Here is a 23,439-nt window from a genome sequence, read left to right as displayed (position 1 = left end):
TGTTGAGATGAGATGAGAATTAAACATTTTTCAATTGCCAAACGAGGTGCAAAATTCACAAATTGTAAATTGTAAACAAAATGTAAGCCCTTTGTAAAACAAATCTATTTGTTGCTTGAAGGATAGGAAGGTGAGCAGAGCCTAATTCCCACCTTTATATTTGTATTATTATTTTCCAAGCTAAAAAACAAGCAAAAAATATCAAAGAAGGAGAGTTTTGTTTTGTAGCATCACATGAAGTCTGAACAACAATCATAAGAATTTGTGCTTTATGCATAATTTATTATGTTGTAGGCACCTACATTTAGTTAAAAAAAAAACTCATTCAGAATCAAAATATCCAATTGTTTGGGGTTTTTTTTTTAAGACAGCCCAGTTACACTGGCTCAAGGATTCAGAGGGGAACTGGTCTATCCTTCAAAACTGGTCTTCTGACTGTTTTTGCACTGTGGACCTGAGGTAAAATCAAACAAAAACAGTGTGGTAATTGTTCCTCTGAGAGCCCAGCAGCTTAATTAGATTACAGTTACACAAAATGCACTTGATTCATCTCTGATTATGCCTACAATGAAGTCACAATATAAATTATTCTTTGGATGATACCAGATCAAAATGCCACTGAAGGACTGTCTTCCTTCCTAATTTAGCAAGAGCAAAACGTGTTTCGGATATTATTACATGGAGTTCCACAGGAAGGAAACGGGGTGTTAGACCCAGTGGCGCAGGAGTGCGACTTTCAGACGGGTCTGGATTTGGAGGAAGATTCTCCAGGGTGATTCTCAGTTATTTTCAAGCGGTTACTCATAAAGGGATAAGGTTGTTGCTCAGCCCTTTGACTCGGTCAGTCTGTTTCCAAGAGGGATGGTTTCCCTGCGAGGTCACTGGCGCTGCTTTGGGCACTGAGTCAGGCCAGGATTGTCCTTCCCAGAGCACAGCCAGTGGTCACTCAGTGCTGAGGGAGGTGACACTGCGAGGTGGCAGAGGTGGGGTGAGCACGGCTGGGCTAACAGAGACCTGGAAAAGGTGGTGATGAAAAGGCTTTTCTTTCCTTTGATAAAATTCCAGGCTGGATCTTACACACCGAAGCGTTTTTTACCATCGTGGTCTGACTAGTTCTGAGCACTGGGCAGGGATGGAACACGTAGTACCAGAGTCCAATTTCATTATTCATCCGAGAATTTGTGTCTAATATCTAATCTAAACCTACGCCCTTTCAGTTTAAAGCCATTCCCTGTGTCCTGTCTCTCCATCCCTTGTCCAAAGTCCCCCTCCAGCACTCCTGGAGCCCCTTTAGGCACTGCAAGGGGCTCTGAGGTCTCAGCAGAGCCATCTCTTCTCTAGGCTGAACAATCCTAAATCTCTCAGCTTGTAAATGGAACAGAGCACTAACTAAAGGTACTATTTAAAAAAAATAGCTGTAAATCTGCATTACACTTTAAGAGGTAAACAGCTGCATCAAGAAAATGTGGGTTTTGTCCATCCGGCCTGGGATGGGAAAGGGCTGCTGTCCCTACAGCAGGTTTGGACAAAATGCTTTACATGCTGTTAGCCACGCTGATATGGAATACCACCAGCACTAATTAGCCTTAAGTAATTTACCTTCCTCACATTTATGCAACAGATGGGGCTGTGGTGACTCAGCTCCTCTGTCAGTTTTGGGGATTTTTTTGAGAACCATCTAGAGCCAAGCCTCATCCTCTGGGAAGTGTCCAGAGATAAAACACACAGCTGCTCAAAGTCTGAAAAATCATTGTCTTTGTGTTTCCCCCAATAATTCCTGATACTCCTCAGTCTCTAAAGGGACTTGGTGGCTTCATTTTTACTCTTGGGAAGCTGCATCTGCTGTCATAACTTCGACTTTTATTAGCAAGGATCATGGAGAATTGTCATGAGCTCTATCAACATGGAAGAGTTTACAGAGTTCATGTCCAATCATTAAAAATGAGTAGAGATGGCACGCAGGATCAGGGCAGTATATATATATTTATGTATTTTTATATATGTCTATCTATTAAATATATCTATATACACACATCCCCTAGAGAATTCTTGTAGTTATGGCACAAAGGCATTAATTTCTAGGTAAAATTTCAGAAGTAGGAACAAAATTACCGTCCCCTCTGCTCTGCAAGTGTATCTCTCTCTTGTTTTCAATACTGTTTATCTTATTTCAATAAAAATTTAGAAGTTTCTGTAGCAGCTTGCTTTTTTTTTTTTTTTTTTTTTTTTACGTCTAAAACTCTGGAAGACTGGAAGGAAGAGGGATTATTAGTGAAAGCAAAGCGTAGTGATGGAAAAGATTAAAGTGTTAATTTTCGGCTCCACGATGCAAATAATTTCAAAATGTAATGAGGGGAAGGATTAAACTTCATTTTTGACTCCACGGCGGGGACAAATGCAAACTTTCGTTGAGAGGAAGGGTTCAACTCTAAACTTTGGGCTCCACGAGGGGACTGAATAAGCGCAGCGTGGAGAGCGATTCAAGCGTTAACTTCCGGCTCCGTGACGGGAGTGAACGCCAAGCGGAGCACTGGATTAAACTGTTAACTCTCGGCTCCATAAGGGGAGCGAAGGGAAAGCCTAAACGGGGGGAAGGATTAAAATGTTAACTTTCTCCTCCAAAGCCGAGCACGGAAAGGATTAACCCGTCCCTGCGCGGCCGGGCCGGCAGCAGCGCAGGCGCCGGGCCCGCCTCCCCTCAGCCCTCCACCCGCCAAGATGGCGGCGGCGCTGAGGCGGCCCCTCCTTCCGTCCCCGCGCCCGCGCTGCGTCACGGCTCCCGCCCTCTCCCTCCCCGCCGCCATTGGCCGAGGCCCGCGCGCGGCGCAGCCAATGGGCGGCGGCGCCCAGAGCGAGGCTGCCCCCGTTTCCCCCTCCCTCGCTCGGCCCGTCCCTTCCCCCGCTCGGCGGCACCGGCGCGTTCGGGCCGCCGGCACCGGCCCGGGCCCGCTCCGAACCGCCCCGCTCCGGGCCCCGCTGCCGCCCTCCTCACCGCGCCCGGCCCCGCCGAGCCGGCCCCGCGGCGCCGCTTCCCTCTCCGCGGCCCTTCCCGGCTCGCCGAGGCCGAGAGCGGGCCCGCCGGGCCCCCGGCGCGCACGGGCCCGGGCGGAGGCGGAGGGGCCGCGCTCCTCCTCGGCCGCCCCCGCCATGGCCGACAACGAGAAGCTGGACAACCAGCGCCTTAAGAACTTCAAGAACAAAGGGCGCGACTTGGAGGTGAGCGCGGCGGGGCCCGGCGGCGGGGAGGCACGGCAGGGCGGGCGGACGGGCCGCCGAGGCCGCGCTGTGGGGCCGGGCGCGGCCCTCGGGCCTCTGGGCGCCCAGCGGCGGCCCCGCGCCGCTCCGGGGATCGCTCCGGGCGGGGATCCCCCCGCAGGAGCCAGCGCTGCGAGCAGCTCCAAAGGCCTGAGTCAGGATTAGGGCCCGGCTTGCCTCTTCTGCTGCGTGTGTGCAGTATGCCCCCTTCAATAAAATTAGCGCACTAACCTTCACAGCAAAATTTATTTTTTTTTAACCCCCCTTTTTTTAAATTTTTTTTTCTTTCTCTCTCTTTTTAGATATATTTTATGTTTCTGTTTTCTGCTCAGGTAGTTAAAAAGGAGTTCTGGCTTGTAGCGCAGGGCCGCTGAACTTTTTGGTGGTTCAGTTTTTTAGAGCTGCTTCCTAAAGACAGCAGGATACATTATTTGGGGTTTCCTTAGGAAATAGTCCAATTTAAAAACTAAGTATCAATCCTCACCTTTAAATGCTCGGTCAGGAGTGCTGCTTGGAGCTTAAAACTAATTGTCTGTACAAGGTTCTGGACAAGAATTTTGGCATTCTCATGGCTGGTTTTTACTAGCCTCGAAGTGGCCTTTGTGTTTCCCATAATATTCCAGCCTTTTACATGGAGACGTTACAATGTTTCAAAAGTAAAAACCTTCTTTATGTCCCTGTATTAATTAAAACATCAGCCAAGTTTCCCGGGAGTCTGTAACCACCTGGATTTTTAACCTGTTCAATTAGACTGATGAACCAGTTTATTATTCACTTTCTGCCCAAGCTTTTGGCAGAAAATATTGTGGGAATAACGAATTGCTAACAAGGTCGTGAGGTTGGTTGGTAACCCCTTGCCTTAGAATTTAATTTATTTCTATATAAATTCTGTTACCACCGAAGAGACAATTGCAGGAAGGCATCTTCAGGAATGCCCACAGAAGGTGCTGTTACAGTGAAAAATGGGATTCCTGAGAAGACACAGGGTGGAATTTGATGCAGAATATTGAGGGGAAAAGGGCTGAAATAGGGAAGCTTCAAGATGGACACAGACAGGTAACACCACGTGTGAGCATGTCAGAAGGCAGAGAAGCCCTTCAATCATTTTTGCTTTATCATTTGCTGCAGCATTAAACTCGTTTTTTTTTTTTTTCCACACTCCCGGGCCGTGGTAAATTTTAGAGAGTGACATTTATCCAGCAAATCCTGGAGCACACACGCCTGCTCCCTAAAATAACCACGGTGCAGGGCTATTTTTCATACAATAGCTCAGGCTCCTGGCTGTCCTTGCTGCTCATTAATTCTTCCCCATCCCACTGGGCATCAGGCTCAGGGAATTGCTGCTGCCCACCCTCAGCCCAGCTCCTGCATTTGGCTCTTTGGGCCCCAAGTTGTGTGTTTATTTGGCAGAGGAAGCCAACATTCGATCTTAATCTCTCCTTCACTCCTCCCCCCCTTTTTTTTTTTTTTTTTTTTTTTTATCTCTGCTGAAATTCTGCTTGGCCTTCGGTTGTTTTGACAAAAACATTTTTTTTTTAATTTTAATTTTTCCATGGTGGTTCACCCGCTAGAGAAATAAGAAATCGCCCTAATTTTGGCGAATGCCAAATGAAAGAGATTTCTGGAGCTTAGGAAAGGTTGCCACGTTGTGAATTGCAAACTTCCTAAAAATGTTATCTCTTTTAATTCCGTGTGCTCAGCTCAGTCCATTGAGAGTCACAGTGCCAGCAGTTCCTGTCACATTGTCCTTGCCTTCCAGCTTTTACATAGCCACAGGAAGTTCTTGTATTTCTCACCAAAATTAGGGGATTTCCTACATTTTATCCCAAACCATCTTTTTGGATACTTCACTTAAAGTTGGGCTTTGATTTTTTTTTTTCCCCCTCCAAATATGCTTCTAAAAATACAAATTCTGGCCTAAAAAAAGCCCAACACAAGCACCTGTTTTACATGAGGTGTTTAAATAAAATTCCTTTATATGCTGCAGTCTGGGGTAAACATTTCCTGCACTGGCACGTTGTAAATAATTGCTGCCAAATGTGTTTGGAGATGACAGATTGGTGGTGACACTGGGAAGAAAGGGATTCACTGGGACCAGAAATCTCCAATAATTCCTTGGCCTTTCCCTGATTTCTGCTCCTGCTCTAAGGAATACAGGTTGTAATAAAGTTTTTCCTGGTGGGAGCCTTGGTGCTGGGAGAGCAGGAATTTGGAGCTGAGGGGAATTGAAGATTTCTGCTCAGTGCTTACAACATGTTTTTTTAGGGTCTTCAAGATTTTAGTGCTGTGGGGGAAAAATAGAATTGGTTCAGCACAGAGAAGAACCTTCAAAACTGCAGAAGTGGCCACAGTTTTTCTCTTTAACCTCCAACCCCAAAATCTGACTTGAGGAAAGACTTATCTGATATTAAATTATGCAAATACTTATCCATTAGGGAGTGGAGTAAGGTGACTTTTTTCATCTTGTGTCTTCAGTGAGGAACAGGTTTTTCTTTTTTTTCAGCCTTGGATGAGAAAGGTTGAGCTGTTTTTTATTGTTTATTGTGGGCATGGCTGTGCTGACACCCATCCACCTTTTCTTTTTAATGATGATGCCACAGATCTTGGAATTAAATCCCAAATTTTTACTGTTCTGAGCCAGGGAAGTGCAAATTGTTCATTGTGTCTGTGCCAGAGTTTAATGAACAATTTGAGTTTAAATATTGCCTTTTTAGTTCTGTATTTGGGAAGGTTTGCAGAGTTTTGGGGTGATTTATTTGCTTCAGTTTCTTTCACCTGGTCATTGAACATTTCATTTTCTCTCAGTGATTGTTTCCTGCTCCAGCATTTCCATCTGACTGACATTTAGGTATTTTGAGATTTTTTTAACGAAATTAAAATTATTTCCTGCATTTTATTTCTCTGGAAATCCTGGAAGAATCTGACTCTTTTCTCCCCTGCCTCACCTGTGTGTCTGGGCAGGAGATTAAGGATTCCTTGGACAGTGCCAGCCCAGGAGAGGTGTTAAACAGAGATTTCTGCTCTGCCATTGAGAGCTGCATGAGGGGAAATGATGATAATTCCGTGGTGCAGAGCACTTCAAAACTAATTTTGGAGCAGCCATTGCATCAAGATGCTTGAAGATCAGTAATGTCAGGATTTTAAGAGTTGCCAGCATCATTCACTGGACTTTAAAAAAAAACACCCAATATATTTGAGAACACCAAGGAAGCTCCAGGGGAGTGAAGGAAAGGTGGTGGTGTGAGAGATATTGAATATTGCAGGTATTTTGGAGCTTTTTCAACCCTTTCTGTATCCCACACAAAATAGTCTGCTTGGGATTAAATATGGAAGAAGTGAAGGAGAGCAGGAATTTCAGTGAGTGGGATAAAAATAGGTTCCTTTAAGCTGACTTGGAGTTCTGTGGTGAAGCTCATCCATCTTGTCACTTTCAAACGATCCTGAGATATTTGTTTGAGGCATTTTCTGTGCCATGAGCAGCTCCTCCAGGAAAAATGGGGCTGGTGGCACATGTCATGTCACATTGATTTTTATTTTTGTTTGGTTTTGTTATCTGGAACTCAGCCTCCCATTTTCATTCTGAAGGGGGGGAAGAGTTGCTGAGGTGTGATTTCTGGAGGTCTCTTGGGTTGGTTTTATGATCCCAAAGCGTTTGGATCAGTGATCTCGAGAGCAGATTGCATTGCTCCAGCTTGGAGCTGTATAGGAGGGGAATGATGGATGGAGGAGAGCCTGAATCATGGTTTAGAACTGAGGGAAAACAATGTGTTTTCACGTGTCTGTTCCCTGCGGGGTGTTTTTTGGTTTTATTTACAATCCCAGACCACGCTGGTGCTGGTAACAACTTCCTGGGAAGGAAGGAAAGAAGGATGGCACAACCAACTCCTGGTTTATTTACAGTAACCGTTGGCTTTGTAATTCCCCAACAGCAACAATGTGCCTTTGGAAAAACCATTCCCTGCGAGGAGAGGGGCAGCCCAAGTTCTACAGTTCCCCCTGTGCTGTCACAGCTTCCTGCTGCAGGTGTTTAAATGGGGAGGAATATTTTAGAACAGCAAAAAAAAAAAAAAAAAAAATAAACCAATCCCATCCAGGAGTGACCACAGGCTGAGCTCCTGATCCCTCAGGGAAGGATCCCATTCCAGGTGGATTTTAGGATCCCAACTGCTTGGAATGCTGCTCGTGGTGGTGTGAAAAGCCCCAGAAATGCCTCAGGATCCTGCAGGCATCACTGACACGAGATTTTCATGCGAAGCTGAAGGGCTCAGTCATGACTAACGGTCAGAAATAGCCCTTATGATAAATCTGAAGCTAAATATAATTATAAAAAAGGAGGATGGAGGGGTGGCCATCCCAGGCCGACAGAAATAGATCGGATCATTTGATTTTTTTTTTTTTTTTGATGTAGCAATTCACAAACAGGATCCAGTGACTGAAAGAGCCACGTGAATTCCTGCCAGAGTGGTGCATGTTTTTTCTACTGGAGCCCTTCCCAGGGCCATGCTGATCTGTGCTTTGAAAACCCTCTCTGGTGAGAGGTCCCTGCTCACAGTTGGGTTGGTGGGAGCAGATTCCCAGAGCTCAGCTCTCCCCCAGAACAGAAGGGATAATTCCCCACCATCTCTGCCCTGTGAGCTGCTCTCCAAAAGGCACCACACGTTGATCCCGACTCTGTTGGCATTTTACTTGTTCCAAACCGGGATGAATGTGGGAAATGCCGTGGCAGAGCTGACCTCAGCTCTCATCTGTTGTGCTTTTCCTCTTCCTCAGAGGATGAGCAGGGCCAGGTTGACCTGTAACTAGTCTGTCAACAGACTCTGTTTGCACGGAGAGGGATTTTAGTGGAGCCAGGTTTTGATAAATTGTGCTTTAGAGTGACTTCACTGGTGCCTTGTGTTTCGTGTGAAGGTTTTTGTGATTCCAAGGTGTGCAGGCAGGAATTCAGGCAAGGGCCTGGCAGGTGGGGAAAAAACTCTTCTTGTCCCAGCAGAGGATCTTTTTAAAGTCTGATCAACTGCAGACAGGGTTTTTCAAGTAAAGAATTTTCTAAATGACACATCTGAGGCCAGGTTTTTTTTTGGTTGTAATATTTGTTTTAGTCCCACTCAGTTGTCCTTATGCCAGCACCAGCTTTGCTGTGAGCAGCAATGTCATCCCTGGGGTCTGGGAAGAGGCATCCCTCTCTCCCAGGGCAAATTTTGGGTGGGAATGCTTTGGGAAGGTGTTAAAAGTCCTGTGAGATCATCAGGGGTGTGGTGCAGTTCTGCAATCTGATCAGCAGAGCCTTTCCCTCCCATTGTTTTCATCTTGGATATTCCTGATGAGACTGAGCAGGAGCCTGGAGTACATAAATCAGGTGTAAAGTTGTAGCATCTTTGCAAAGCCTGGAGGTGCTGGGTGGGATCCAGCAGTGGATCAGCTTCTCCTGGAGCTCAGAGGAAAATCCCTGGAGTGATTCCTGCTCTTGAGAGCTGCATCCATTGTCCTGGGCAGTGCCAGGCTGTGGGCTGCTGCCCTGGGAGCAATTGCAGTGGCCACTTTGCCTTTTCCCAGAGCAGGAGGTTGGATTTTCCCCTCAGACCACGCAAAGTTCTCCCTCCAAAGCAGCAGGGAACCATCCCTTCTTTTCCACTTCTTTCCTATTTTAAATGTTTTCCTTGTAGCTCCTTCCTTTGAGGAGCTGCAGTGTCGTGTTCAGCTGAAATTTGGTTTTTTTGATAAAAATAATGATGCTTTGAAAGTGAGATTTTAATATTTATCTCCAGCTTTCTTTGCTGTTCAGGAGGTTCCTTTTCCTTCCAGCTTTCCCTGGGTTTGTCACAGTCAAAATGGAATTGTTGGGAATTTTGCTGTTCTCGTTCACTGTAGAGCTCAAAGTGTAGAATAAAATCACTCCAGACTGATTTATTTCTCTGTTTTCACTGCAGTAGCACAAGCAGCAATAAACCAATTTATGTATATTTACAATTGATTTTTTTCCTTAGTACTGTCAATGGCAACTGTAGAGAAAAATCACAAAAAAAATTGCTGTTATAATGTCAAAGGTTTTAATTTATAAATAATAATTGTGCAACTCAGCTTTGCTTACAGGATCTCTTAATTTGAGCTTGTTTATAAGGTTATTTTATTCTTAGATTGCCATGGTCTTTTTAATGCTTTTGGTGCTGTTTTATGCACAACTCCTTTCCCTTTAAAAAGCCATGGGTTTATTCCTAATTTCCCTTTTTGCTCAACATGATGACTTAGGGAGAATGTTTTATTGTGAAATAGCAAAAATATTGTAGTTATTTCCATTTCCTGTAGGATCTCTACTTTTATAATGAAAATTAAACCCCGTGTGTAAAAGTTTTGTTTCAAGTGCATGAACTGAAATAGTTGTACAAGAACTTTTTTAATGAGTCAGAGTTCTGATTATGAAGTTGTTTTTTTTTTTTTATCTTTCCAGACTATGAGAAGACAAAGAAATGAAGTTGTTGTGGAGTTGAGAAAGGTGAGATGACCCAGCATTATAATTCTTTTATTTTATATTATTCTCTTACTTTATGTTATTCTTTTATTTTCTATTATCTTTCTTACCAAGTGGGGTTTGATTTTGTTGTTGCTCCAGTAAAATTATGAGAGTTTTTGTCAAAGACTCAGAAGTTCTGAAGTTGCACAACTTTTGTCCTGAAAACCAGGAGTTTGTATCCTAATTAAGGAACTAATTCTTGCACTTCCAGAGGTTTTTAAAGATTTATAAAAGCTTAGTTTTTTCCTTTGAAAATCAGCTGTTCCTGCTCATCTGCAGGCAAAAAGCTTTTCCTTACAAGTGTGGAAGTGTTTGAAGGTAAAACTGGAATTGTTGGGAGAAAGGAATCACAACTGGAATTATTTTTCTTCTGAGCTGAACAGAAAACCTCTGGGGATTGCTGTGTCCTGTTAGAAGTGATGACAAATAAATTGGACTATTGATGGATTTGTGCACATCAAACTTCAGCACAAGTTGGCTGCAGGATTGTTTTTAGGAAGAATTCTCCAAATTCTCTGTGCAGTCCTTTCCAAGGTTTTTTTTTTTTTTTTTTTTTTTTAAAATTACACAGTTATGGTGTATTTATGATTGTTTAAAACAAAAGCTTCTCTTCCCTTCTTAACACCTTCACCCTCCCCTAAATCCAAGTTTTAAAGGTATCCCATCCTTTTTCTCTTGAAGAACAAAAGAGATGAGCATCTCCTAAAGAGAAGAAATGTTCCCCATGAAGATATCTGTGAAGATTCGGATATAGATGGGGACTTTAGAGTGGTAAGAATTAACTCACAATAATTTCTTCTCTTTGCACACTTAAAAGACATTTGGAATTTCTAACTGCTTTTTTTGTTTCTGTTTTCTAGCAAAACACTTCTTTGGAGGCCATAGTACAGGTAAAAAACAATTAAATTGTTTGACTGTTCCTCAGGGCAAGGTGACAGATGTGTGAAAATCTGATCTTTTTTCTCATTTTAGAATGCTTCAAGTGACAACCAGGGAATTCAGTTAAGTGCTGTGCAGGCAGCAAGGTAAGATGACACTTTGCTCAAATTTATTCTGATTTTATTCTTATTTTATCATGCTCTTGAGGCCAGAAAATGTTGTCCAACTTATCTGAAATTGTATTAATTGATTTTTAGAAGGAAAATAGAACTTTAAAGAAATCAACCACACAGACCTTTTAAATAGTGTGGATTTTCTTTATGTATAAATACCTGGGTTTGTTTGGTGCAAACTTGATGCTTCTCACAGAGTAAAATACACATTTTAAAGGACTGTAAAACCTTTGGCTTTAAGAGCAGAAGGAGCTGAGTGTCTCCTTTCCTGGAAGCTGCAGGAATTGGAACTGAGTAACTCTTTTATTTTCCTGACACTGATAAAACTTCCAAAGGGGAGAAAACATGGAATGAAATGGAACAAATGGATGTAATGACTTTGCTTTTCATGTGGCTCAATCATTTGAAAAAAAAATAATCCACTTTGGGGATTATTTTAACTTAAAGAGGAGGAAAGAAAGAAATCCTGTGGGTTTATTGGGAGAGGGAGAGAAACACTTGGGAAGGAATTTGGGAAAGCAGTTTAATTGTTGGAATCCATTGGAGATTCCCAAACTCCCCTCAGGAAGCCTTTACTGAGCTGCTCCAGTGTCAGCCCTGGTGAAACAACCCCCTGCTCCTTTGCAGGCAGGATTTATCTGTAATTTGGTTTTTATTTCCCATTTCCCTGCACAGGAAGCTGCTGTCCAGTGACCGGAACCCACCCATTGATGACCTAATAAAATCAGGAATATTACCAATCTTAGTGCACTGTCTTGAAAGAGATGACAAGTGAGTATTGCCAAAACTCAAAATGTTGCACCAGTTCTTGCTGTTGAAGCTGATGTGCTGTAATTTGAATAAATAATTGCTCTGGGTTTTCTGTTTCTCTGCAGTCCTTCCTTACAGTTTGAGGCTGCGTGGGCTTTGACAAACATTGCCTCTGGAACCTCGGAACAAACCCAGGCTGTGGTTCAATCCAGTGAGTCCTGCTTCCATCCCACATTTCATTGGGATTTAATTGGGATCAGGTTGTCAGTCCTACAGGAGCTGCTGCCAGGTGTTCACCTCACACACTTGGTTTGGCTTCATTTGCTCAGGGTTGAAACCCACTGGGGTTTCCTAATGGTGAGCAACAGCTGGAAATTCAAAATATCTCAGCAGAGTTGGTATCTGCTGCTTTCCAGTTTGCAAACTTTAAAAAAAATCAAAAAACCCACCAGAAGTCACTAAAAAAACTTGAAATAAAACGAAACAGCCCCTCTGAAATATTAATATTCTTCCCTCTTCTCCTGTTGTGAAGAGGAAAGAATATTCCTGGGCCAGAGGGTGCCTGACACTGAACTCTTCCAAAATCAAAGTTGAATTAAAAAACTTGTCCTTCCTATTTTGAGGCATCAGAAACATGGGATGGAATTGTGGTTGGAATCTGAGGTGCCAGGCAAAGCCAGCTTTGTTCTGGACTCCAGCATGTCCTGAAGCAGAGCTTTTTTGGGCAGAGTTTTTCATGGAGTGAGCAAACCTGAGCTGCTTGAAGGATCAAAGTTACTCTGAAATGAGTTTTTCCTAAAGTTTAAGGGGAAAAAATAACAAAAAACTTATGCTGGCTGCAGGATCAGTTGCTTTTACTTTTGCAAACTCAGTGTTAAGAGCCTATGAGCTGTGATATAATTTGGTTTTCACCCTTCTAGGATGTGCCTTTGGTAATATTTTTATCTTTTCCTTCATCTTCTTCCTTGCCCAGTTATAACCTGAGTTTTCTTTGGGAAATCTAATTAATAGATAATCTATCCCACCCCTGATCTAGAACACTTTAAATTTAATCTATCAATGGATTGAGCACTTTTTCAGTGATTTCTGTAGGTCTGTATTGCCCTCTGTTAGTCAATTTAATAGCTGTGTCATCTGAAATTAGGATTTATTTCACTTAAACTCTGCTGTTTTGTCATTTTCCATAAGAATTTATTAATCTGCTGGCTGGAGATATTTTTTCTCCTTGCGTACAGGCACTAAATAAATATCTTTATTTAGCAGGAAATAAGAATCCTGCTGATTTGTTGTTTCTCTATTCAACACATGGCTTACATTAAGAAAAAAAAATAACAAAAAAATTCAAATTTCCCTTGAAATAGATGAAGTAAATGGGTTCCTTAGACTGAGCTGTTATGTAAACCAGCACCTCAGTGCTGGGGGGGAATAAACCAGCATCAATTATGTAAATTGGAATTCCTTTCCTGCCCTTTTCCTTAATTCCCACCCCATAATTCCCACTCCACTCCTGCTTCTTCTCCAGTTGCTTCATTTAAATGCCTGAGTTTGGTCTCTGTTGTTACTTTGCACTTGGGTCTGGGGCATAACTTAGCAGAGAATTTCTGAATTCAAGAAAAGGAGCTAAATTTGGATCCTGACAAGCTTCAATAAACTTGAGACTTGCAAACAAATTAAATGTCAGGAGTTTTAATATTCTCAAGTGCAGGCTCTGTAAGAATATGCAGCAAAGGAGGAATGATTGCAGTGCTTTATTTTAGTATCACCTGGGCAATGAGTGAAGCTTTGACCAGTTCTTAACAGGAGAAAAATGTTTAATGTGAGAGTTAATTCTGTGAATTATTTTTTTAACCATTTCCCTGTTGTTTGGTTGGGTTTGTTTTTTTTTTTTTTTGTACCTTTCAGATGCTGTGCCCCTTTTCCTGAGACTGCTGCATTCACCTCATCAAAATGTTTGTGAGCAAGCAGTGTGGGCTTTAGGGAATATCATAGGTGGGTGTTCTGCTGCCCCCACCAACCCCTGGGGATTTATTATTATTAATTATTATTATTATTGCTATTACTATTGTTATTAATACTCCTGCCCCCACCAACCCCTGGGGATTTATTATTATTATTATTATTATTATTGCTATTACTATTGTTATTAATACTCCTGCCCCCACCAACCTCTGGGGATTTATTGCTATTATTATTATTGTTATTGTTACTATTATTTCTGTTATTACTCTCATTACTCCTCCCATCACCAATCTCTGGGGATGCTTTATTTGTATTATTTTTATTTTTTTTTAATTATTATTATTATTATTACTAATCCTGCCTCCACCAATCTATGGGGGTGTTTTATGATTGTTTGGGATATTTGTCAAGGAGTCCTTTCTCTTACCCACCACCAGAAATCTTTAAGTGGTAGGCTGTTTTTTGGGAAAATCTGGGAAGGATGGGGCGTTTTTTGGGAAAATCTGGGAAGGATGGGGCGTTTTTTGGGAAAATCTGGGAAGGATGGGGCGTTTTTTGGGAAAATCTGGGAAGGATGGGGCGTTTTTTGGGAAAATCTGGGAAGGATGGGGCGTTTTTTGGGAAAATCTGGGAAGGATGGGGCGTTTTTTGGGAAAATCTGGGAAGGATGGGGCGTCTTTTGGGAAAATCTGGGAAGGATGGGGCGTCTTTTGGGAAAATCTGGGAAGGATGGGGCGTCTTTTGGGAAAATCTGGGAAGGATGGGGCGTTTTTTGGGAACATCTGGGAAGGATGGGGCGTTTTTTGGGAACATCTGGGAAGGATGGGGCGTTTTTTGGGAACATCTGGGAAGGATGGGGCGTTTTTTGGGAACATCTGGGAAGGATGGGGCGTTTTTTGGGAACATCTGGGAAGGATGGGGCGTTTTTTGGGAACATCTGGGAAGGATGGGGCGTCTTTTGGGAAAATCTGGGAAGGATGGGGCGTCTTTTGGGAAAATCTGGGAAGGATGGATATTTTCTGGTAAAATCTGTCAATAGTGGGATGTTTTCTGGTAAAATCTGGGAATGGGGGGCTGTGTTCTGGGAAGATCTCTAAATGACGGGGTGTTTTCTGTTAAAATCTCTAAACGAACGGGGTGTTTCCTGTTAAAATCTCTAAATGACAGTGTGTTTTGTGTTAAAATCTCTGGAGGCTGAGCTGTTGTGTGTTCAAAGCCCACTCCTGTGTCCCCAGGTGACGGACCCCAGTGTAGGGATTATGTCATCAGCCTGGGCGTGGTGAAGCCGCTGCTGTCCTTCATCAGCCCCTCCATCCCCATCACCTTCCTCAGGAACGTCACCTGGGTCATGGTCAACCTGTGCCGCCACAAAGACCCCCCTCCACCCATGGAGACCATCCAGGAGGTGATGGGGCTGCTCTGGGCTGTTAATTGTGTCAAATGAACCCTCGGGTGATGTCAAAGTGACCCTCGGGTGTTTGTTTCCCCCCTCAGATCCTGCCAGCGCTCTGCGTTCTGATTCACCACACCGATGTAAATGTGAGTGACCCCCCTCTTAAAGCCACTTCTGCTGGAGCTTTTTAGCTGAAATAGGAAAGAAAAAATGTATAATGGTCCCTTTGATTAGAGCAAACTTCTTTGGGTATCTATTAACAGCTTATTTTAAAATATCGATGTTATTTTTAAATAGTGATGTTTTTCCCTCCCTGGTCTTTCTGTCATTGCAAGTGTTTATTTGCATGTACTTTCCCTGCACTTAAAACTGAAAGTGCATTTTTATTTTTATTTCTGTGAGCATTCATTCACAGAGGAATGCAGGAGATTTTTAGCCTAGCACTTAAATTTGTAATGAAAATCAGTGTGAATGACAGAAAAATCACTGTTTACTGCACATGTCAAATGTCAGGGTTAGGTGTAACTTCTGAGGTGTTAAATATGAATAATTGAATAGTTAAATATTGTTATTTAAAAGTGAAGTAAATGAGCAAAACTTTATTGAAATTATGGATTAAGTCAGCTTTTTGTCTGAACATAAATGAGAATTTAAAATTATTTCTTTGCTTCCTAAAAAAGTTGTATCTGAGTTAATGACAACAGCGCTCTGCAAAAACCAGATCAATATTTACTTTACTATTCCTATTGTAATTATGTGATTGAATTTCTTCTCTCTAAAGAGGTGAAATTAAATTTATTTGAATTTTTGCAGTGCCTGTGTTGGTGAGCCACTCAAGAGCTGTCAGCTCAAACAACACTCACTCAATATTTTCCCAAGCTGTCAGTTGAAATGCTCACATTTCCTGCTGTTCAAACTGCCTCCTCTGCCTGTGAATGCACACACACATTAGGGAGAAATTTGTCATTAATTTGAATCGAGTGTCTATTATTTTGGAGCAGTTTCTGGGCTGTTGACAGAGCTGTTGTGGTTTTTTCCTGTCAGATATTGGTAGATACAGTCTGGGCTCTCTCCTATCTCACGGATGCTGGCAATGAGCAGATCCAGATGGTGATAGACTCTGGAATTGTCCCTCACTTGGTTCCTCTCCTCAGCCACCAGGAAGTCAAAGTCCAGGTGAGTTTGGATCACATGGAGCAAGTTGTACTCCAGAAAATACTTCCTTTTTTACAGCTCACATTGAAATTTAAAAAATATTACTCTTCCTGTGCGCTGCAGCATTTGCATAAAACCTTTTTTTTATTTGTTTGCATGAAACCTTTTTTTTTTTTTTTGTTGGCATCAAACCTTTTTAGTTAGTTTGTTTGTTTGCATAAAACCTTTTTTTGTGCTGAGAAGGCCAGGTTGTTTTGAAAGGAGCTGTTTTGTTTTCAGACAGCTGCACTGAGAGCCGTGGGCAACATCGTCACGGGCACCGATGAGCAGACACAGGTTGTCCTCAACTGTGAAGCTCTCTCACATTTCCCAGCACTTCTGACACATCCCAAAGAAAAAATTAATAAGGTGAGCACCACCTGATTGAGAGCTTTTCTGTTTGACTTGTGGAGGGTCATAAAGATGGGAATAATTGACTCTTTCCACCAGTTGGTGGCAAATCTCAGCAAATGCTGATTTTTTTAAATTTTTTTTTTGTTGTTTCTGGAAATCAATATCCATAGGGAAGTCTCTTAGGAGCTGCAGAATCGTGCTTGACAGGAATGTCAATGTTTGCATAAAATCAAAGCTTGCTCTTATAATCCTGGCTGTTGACTTAAACCCTGGGAGTTGTCAGGACATGAAATGTCACCTTAATTAAAGAGACTCTCTGGGAAGTGATGACAAGGAGATAATTGGGTGCGTTTGGCTGGAGTGTGAGTGAGAAGGGGCATGAATCCCCAGCTGGGGTGGGGGCTGTGTGTGTGGGGATGTGAGGGGGGCTCTCCTGGGGGCTCTGATGGCAGTGCTGAGCCAGGAGTGCATCTGAGGCGTGTTGGGCACCTCGGGGGCCCCTCTGCAACACTGCCAGTGATTAAAGCCCCAAGAAAAGCTCACCAGGAGAGCCCCAGGCTGCCCAAACGTCTCCCAGGGTCACCAGTGATCCTGTGCTCTGATCTCAGAGAGTCAGGGACATTGCTCGAGTTTATTTTGAGAGAAATTCTCAGCTAAAAAGTTCAGGGAGGTGAAGAAGGGAATGGAGGATTTCTAGGAAAGGAGAAATCTTATCAGCTGCAGGATTTTATAAGGTTGATACCCTGAATAGACTTCAAATTATATTTCAAAGTGTTACTTCTTGATTAAAGTTTAGATTCCCAGTCTAGAAGGGAGGTGAGGGCTCTGAATTTAATTCAGTTCTTGGGGAAGAGATCTGTTCTTGCTTTGCCTGGGAGGGGAGTCCTGGGTTTGTGAACAGAATGACCAAAAAGAACCATAAACTTGAGAGTATTGTTAAAAATCAAGTGTTTAATTAATAGTGCTGCATTTTCCTCAAGCTAAGAAGAGCCATCAGGAAGGAGGTAAAGAACTGTGTCCTGCACTGTCGTGTCTGGAGCACAGGAGTGTGTCAGGCAGCTTGGGCAGCACCTCAAACCTGCTTTTTATTGGAAACATTCACTGCTCAACTGGCATTTCCTGTCTCCAAGTAATTTTTCCTTTTAATTTGAAGTATTTGGTTGAAGCTGGTAACAGTGAAAGACTGAGGAGTCTTGTGGAGTCTCCTGAGGTGAGATTGTCCCTTTGGTTTGTCTTAGCAAGAATTCAGCTCTGCACAGTCCAGCTGAGTGACTGTTTGGTTGTGTTCAAGGTTGGCCAGTTGCAGATGTAAAAATAAGAGTGGACATAAATTATATAGAATCTTTCTGTGAATTAATTCCTGTTTTTTTAATTTTTTTTTCAGGAAGCAGTGTGGTTCCTATCTAACATCACTGCAGGAAACCAGCAGCAAGTCCAGGCAGTAATAGATGCAAACCTTGTTCCAATGATAATCCATCTTCTAGATAAGGTCAGATCCCAAGGATTGGTGTTGGGGCTTCAAATCCTGTGTTCCTTTCCAGCTGTTGGGTAAAAAAAAATGATTTCCCAAAGCACTGTGTGCTCCCAAGGATCTGCTGTGGCAGAAGGAACAGCCAAAAGCATGTGGGGATTATTGGAGGGAAAAGACAACTAACACAGAGCTGGTCACAAACAGCTCTGTGAATTGATCATTTATTGATCTGTGTGAAAAGATTGGAGACTGTTCCATGGGATTCCAGCCCTGAGCTGCTGGTGCAGTGTGTGCAGTGCTTTTATCTCAGCTCACACCCTGGGGATGTGCCAGCTCCTGTGGGCTGGCATGGAAACAAAGCTCCCTCCCCCTGGAAAATCAATTCCAAACCCTCTTCATAGGGAAGGGATGGACACAGAGACTCAGACAGGACAGGAGTTATTTGTTACTCTCACAGAAAGCTGCTACAGTGACACCATGTGACAGGGGCCTGTAACAAATGCAGCTTTGGTGGGAATCCTGCCTGGCATAAAGCCTGGGATGACTGTTCCTGTCTCTGGTTGTGATTTCAGGGGGATTTTGGGACTCAGAAAGAAGCTGCTTGGGCAATAAGCAACTTAACAATCAGCGGGAGAAAAGACCAGGTGAGTACAGCTTTGAGAAAACTTGCATTTCCTGTCTGGGGAGGTGCTGGGGTTACAAATACCTCAGTTCCTTCTCTGTGGTGTGACCTTTCCCTTCTCCACGTGGGATTTAAGAGGGACCTTCCCTGGATTCTGGAGTGACCTGAGGTCAGGAGCATCCCTGGGGCTTTGGTTGGCAGCTCTGTTGGGATGAGTGCCTTCAGTTCTCAAACATTCCACGTTTCTTCTTCCCTTCTTTCACAAACCATGAGGCTGTGATCAATAAAAGGGTAGTAACCAAGGAGTAGGAGTGCACAAGTCTCTTGTAAGCCCAGAGTAGGGGATTGGGGGCAGAGTTGGGGTGGTGCTGTCACTCTTCAGAGATGAGGTTGAAACTCCTCATGTGACACTGCCAAATTCCCAGTATTTGCTCCTTGGGTGTGGTAAATCTCAAACCTCTTTATACTTCAATACCCAAATGTTATTTGAATATTCAGGAAGGGATTCCTCAAGTGGCCACTGCAGAGGTTAAAACCGTTTATCTGACACTGCCAAACTCCCAGTATTTGCTCCTTGGGTGTGGTAAATCTCAAACCTATTCATAGTTTAATACCCAAATGTTATTTCAGTGTTCAAGAAGGGATTCCTCAAGTGGCCACTGCAGAAATCTCTGAGCAGGGTGGGTGACTTGGAGTCCTTGGACTTGCTGGGATGTGTTTGCTCGTGCTGCTGTCACATTCTTGCTGTAACTCTGGCTTTTCTCCCCCCTCAGGTGGCTTACTTAATTCAACAAAATGTAATTCCTCCCTTTTGCAATTTGCTGACAGTAAAAGATGCACAAGTTGTGCAAGTGGTTCTGGATGGACTAAGTAATATATTAAAAATGGCTGAAGAGGAAGCAGAAACCATAGCCAACCTTATAGAAGAGTGTGGAGGTAAGGAGAGCAAAATTTTAACAACTTGTCCAGGGATTGCTGCTTTGGCATCCTGCTTCTGTTGGGTTTGCTGTTGGCACAGGTATTTTAAGCAAACCTTTTTAAAATCACCTTTTTCCTGCCTCTCAGGTGAATATCCACAGCTTTTCCTGAGTTCATGTTCAAATAAAATGTGGAGGAGCAGGAAAATGACAGGAAAGTTCATTAGGTGCTAATTTTATAACAGTCTGCATATTAGACAAATCAGTCTAATTAACAGAAACTAAATTAGTCAGTGTGGAGGTGTTGTGCTTACCTTAGTCATGCACAAGTCATGTCCAGGTGAACTTGGAAAAAATAATTCTGCATACAATGGTTGTAAAAATGTAACAACTTTAATTTCCTCATGGCTTTGAGACTTTCTCCATGTTGGTTGTGGTTTAAGTTGAGTGAAACTTTTCAGGGATGAAAGAACAGTGATACTAAATTTGGGCACAGGTAAAAATCTGGGATTTGTTAACATGGAGTAGAATAATCTTTAAAATACCAAATCTTGAAGGAGGGCAGAAAGATCAAGTGATGGCTGGGAGGAGAAAAGTGTTTGTGCCAAAACTCTGCTTCAGAAAGATTTCTGTGTACTGAACATCTGTATTTCTGTGTATAAAATACAGATAATAAATATGCCAGGTGGGTTTGAAAGCATCTTCTTCATAACCACCTTATTCATAACCTTATTCCCAGATGTATCTTTAATTCCTTTGTTGGAAGTAGTTTGGTCTGAATTCAATGTTCTGAGACTCTCTCGTGTGTTTCTTGCAGGCCTGGAGAAAATTGAACAGCTACAAAACCATGAAAATGAAGACATCTACAAACTGGCTTATGAGATCATTGATCAGTTCTTCTCTTCAGATGATGTGAGTGTGCAGTTCCCTGCAGTGTGCTCATGATTTTAGTTCCTGGATCTGCCTCAGGAGAAAGGCAGCAGCCCCAGGGCTGCTCTGGGACACTTGTGGGCTCAGGGAGGCACAAGCCCTTGTTTGAACCTGTTGCATCTCCTGCCATTGCTGATGATGAAGCATCTAAAGAAGATCTGATGCCTAAATTAAGCCTCATCTCTTCCAGGGATTAAACTCCCAGGCTGGGAATAGTTCCTTTAACTCTCAGCCCCTGCCTGAGCTTGACATTTCCCATTTGATAAGCTCCTGCTGACTCCAGGACTGAGAAACTGCTTAGGAAACAAAGCAGTTGGAATATTGAAATAGTTCCAGGGTGGAATGTGCTGATCAGGAACGTTGTTCCCGTTTCAAACCTGGGACATAAATCAAGGGCAGGGTTGGTTTGTGGGCACTTCAGTCACAGCAGCTGATGGCAGAGAGGGGAAGTGCCAGGCTGTGCCATGCAGGGAGGCTTTGCTGCAGAAATGCTGGAGTTCAGCTGCATTCCTGACCTGTTTCCATTCACTTGGAAGATGATTTTGTGCTGGAGTTCCACTTGGATGTGAATTACAAGATCCAAGCTTTGTTCAGCAACTCAGCTTGGAATTCAATCCAGTGTCACTTTGGGCTTAGTCCTTCCTTGCCTTGCTCTTCTCCTGAGACAATTCCTGACACTGCCAGAAGGGTTTTATCCAGGAGAGAAAACTCTGTAAAGAAGAGGCTTTGGGGTGCCCTGTCAGCATTCCCTGACAAACACAAGCTACAACATTTGGGTTTAAATCCCTTCATTTTAACTCTCTCACTAAATGAGGGGAGGGATGGCAGCACTGGCTGCCAGGAGGGGAACAGGGAGCTGCTTTTGGGATTGCCCAGCTCCCGTGCAGGGAGGTTTGCTTGTGTCCCTGCTCACCGTGTTCCCATTTCTTTCCAGATTGATGAAGATCCAAGCCTTGTTCCAGAAGCGATCCAAGGCGGAACATTTGGTTTCAATTCATCTGCCAACGTACCAGCAGAAGGGTTCCAGTTTTAGAGCGGTATTTTGGAAGTTTAGGTACAATGCAGCACTGAATAAAAAAAAAAAAAAAGGTTTGATCCATCAATCTTGGCTCATGGGATCCGCTGCTGCATTAAATCGGGGAAGTAAAATGTGAAGATTTCATTTGGAATCACAGAAAAAAAGCCCAAATGAAGTCAAGCTGGCGAGTGGGTGCGAGTGAGAATGAGTGGCAAAATGTAATGACAAAACTTCACACTGAATGCTTCTTTAGATTGTTCAAAGAAAACAAAACAAAAAAAAAAACAACAACAAAACCAACAAAATCAACAAAAGGGCTACAGGTCACAGATCTTCAGTGCCTGAGGAAGGAAACACCGACCTCCCAGAGCGCCGCGGCGGGGAGGGACCGCAGGACTCTCATCATCAGCCTGAAAGCAGCCGAGCAGGAGCTGCCCCAGCGCCCGTGGGGCAGGAGCAGCGCAGCCCTGCTCAGGGCCCAGTGTGAATGGCCGTGGTGGAGTGAGTGTCTGCAGCCGGGCCCGGCCCGGGCCGGAGCGGCTGTGATGTGTCTGTGAGCGTGAGAGCTTGGATCGCCCCCGGGGCTGAGAAACCTGAAACCATCCAACGACTTCTCAAGTGTCGACTTACACTGGACACACCGAGACCGGTTTAGCAGCAGACTCTGGTTTACTCCTGCAGCCTGTGTTTTTTTCTCTATTATTTTTTTTCCTTTTTTTTTTTCCCTTTTTTTCCCCTTTTTTTTTTCCCTTTTCTTTTTTTTTTTCTCTTTTTTTTTTTTCCTTTTTTCTTTTTTTTTTCCCTTTTTTTTTTTTTTTTTTCCTTTTCTTTTTTTTCCTTTTTTTTTTTTTTTTTTAATTTTCCCCCTCTTATTTTTTTCCCCCTTTTTTCCTCATTTTCCTTTTTTTTTTTCCTGTTAACGGCTTCTTTAGTTGTTTGTAAAAGTCAAGAATTTCAGGAAGGCTTCCCTGTGCATTTGCACCAGATGAATGTTTGATGTTATGAAAAAGCTTTTCCATATCATCAAAACTAATTTGTAGATTTATTTTATTTTTTTTTTTTGCATGGGAAAAAAAAAAAAACCAAACCAACAAACAAAGAAAAAAAAATCATCCATTTCCCTTTGAACTAGACTGTGTTGCAGTACACAAGTTGCCATAATAGTTAGAAAAAGCAGTAAAATGTGGTAATAAAACCTCATCCTTTTCATTTTCAAAGATAACATGAAGACCTTTGCATGTGGTAATCTCCAGCATAGTTCATTTTTAGATTTCGTTGAGTCCTGTAACCAAAATGTTTCTGTTGTGGTAGGATACCGTGCTGTGTTTCAATGTTACTTGTTTTCAAACTTTGTTTTCTATGAAAATGATATGGAAACGACTAAAAAATGAAATTTGGTGCATTTGTACTGCTGAATAAAGAGCGAAAAAAAAAAAAAAAGAGGTGTGAATAGATGTACAAATCAAGTCATGGTTTGAACACCTTTAATATGCCTAATCCAATTGTTTTAGACTCTTTTTATCTTAGATGTAGGCAGCCATGAACAATCTATTTTGAGCCACTTTAGAGAGAAAAAAAAAATAAACCAAACACACACACACACAGAGAATAAAAACCTTTGTATTTTTTAAAACTTGCACGAAAAGGCTGCAAGTGTTTTTTTGTAATTGGAGGAGTTGCCTCAGTTTTGAGGTGGTGCACACTAAATTCGAGGTGATGTTACAAATTTGTACCAAGTGAAAACTCTTGATAAGGTGGCTCATTGTAGGAACTGCTGTGCCTTCCCCTTTGAGCACAAGTGTTGCATGAACAACAAGTTTGCTATAAGAAACCATCCCAGGTTAGCCACCATTAGCATCTCTCTTCTCTACCTTGTGTTTTCCAATCAGCTGGTAATTCTGAAACACTGTAGAATGGATTAAAAAAAAAAAAAAAAAAAGATTATTTTGTGATCATAACTCTTTGTTGGACTCTAGAGTATTTTTGCAGCATTCCTTGTCATCAGAAACATGGTTT

At 42.7% G+C, this 23,439-nt stretch overlaps 1 protein-coding gene and 1 non-coding gene across 3 annotated transcripts; both read left to right on the top strand.

Moving 5' to 3' along the window:
• Positions 1 to 2,984: 2,984 nt before the first annotated feature.
• KPNA4 (karyopherin subunit alpha 4) lies at positions 2,985 to 21,728 on the top strand. Of its 2 annotated transcripts, XM_066325680.1 has the most exons (17): positions 2,986 to 3,216; positions 9,701 to 9,745; positions 10,445 to 10,534; positions 10,624 to 10,653; positions 10,736 to 10,788; positions 11,491 to 11,586; positions 11,691 to 11,776; positions 13,468 to 13,554; positions 14,760 to 14,929; positions 15,019 to 15,063; positions 15,962 to 16,093; positions 16,352 to 16,480; positions 17,850 to 17,954; positions 18,509 to 18,580; positions 19,332 to 19,494; positions 20,293 to 20,387; positions 21,340 to 21,508. In XM_066325680.1, the coding sequence occupies exons 1-17, from the start codon at positions 3,148 to 3,150 to the stop codon at positions 21,436 to 21,438; spliced, it is 1,566 nt and encodes a 521-aa protein (XP_066181777.1). In that variant the 5' UTR covers positions 2,986 to 3,147; the 3' UTR covers positions 21,439 to 21,508. The 2 variants fall into 2 exon arrangements, with proteins under 2 accessions (XP_066181778.1, XP_066181777.1); XM_066325681.1 differs by lacking the exon at positions 19,332 to 19,494 and having other exon boundaries at positions 2,985 to 3,216; positions 21,340 to 21,728.
• On the top strand, positions 16,784 to 17,072 carry LOC136365826 (small Cajal body-specific RNA 7). The gene has a single exon (XR_010744426.1). It is a non-coding gene; the product is annotated as a small Cajal body-specific RNA 7 (non-coding RNA).
• Positions 21,729 to 23,439: the final 1,711 nt, after the last annotated feature.

This window comes from Sylvia atricapilla, chromosome 10 (genome assembly GCF_009819655.1).
Source record: "Sylvia atricapilla isolate bSylAtr1 chromosome 10, bSylAtr1.pri, whole genome shotgun sequence".
Taxonomy (NCBI): domain Eukaryota; kingdom Metazoa; phylum Chordata; class Aves; order Passeriformes; family Sylviidae; genus Sylvia; species Sylvia atricapilla.
This window is presented reverse-complemented; position numbering and strand designations above follow the sequence as displayed.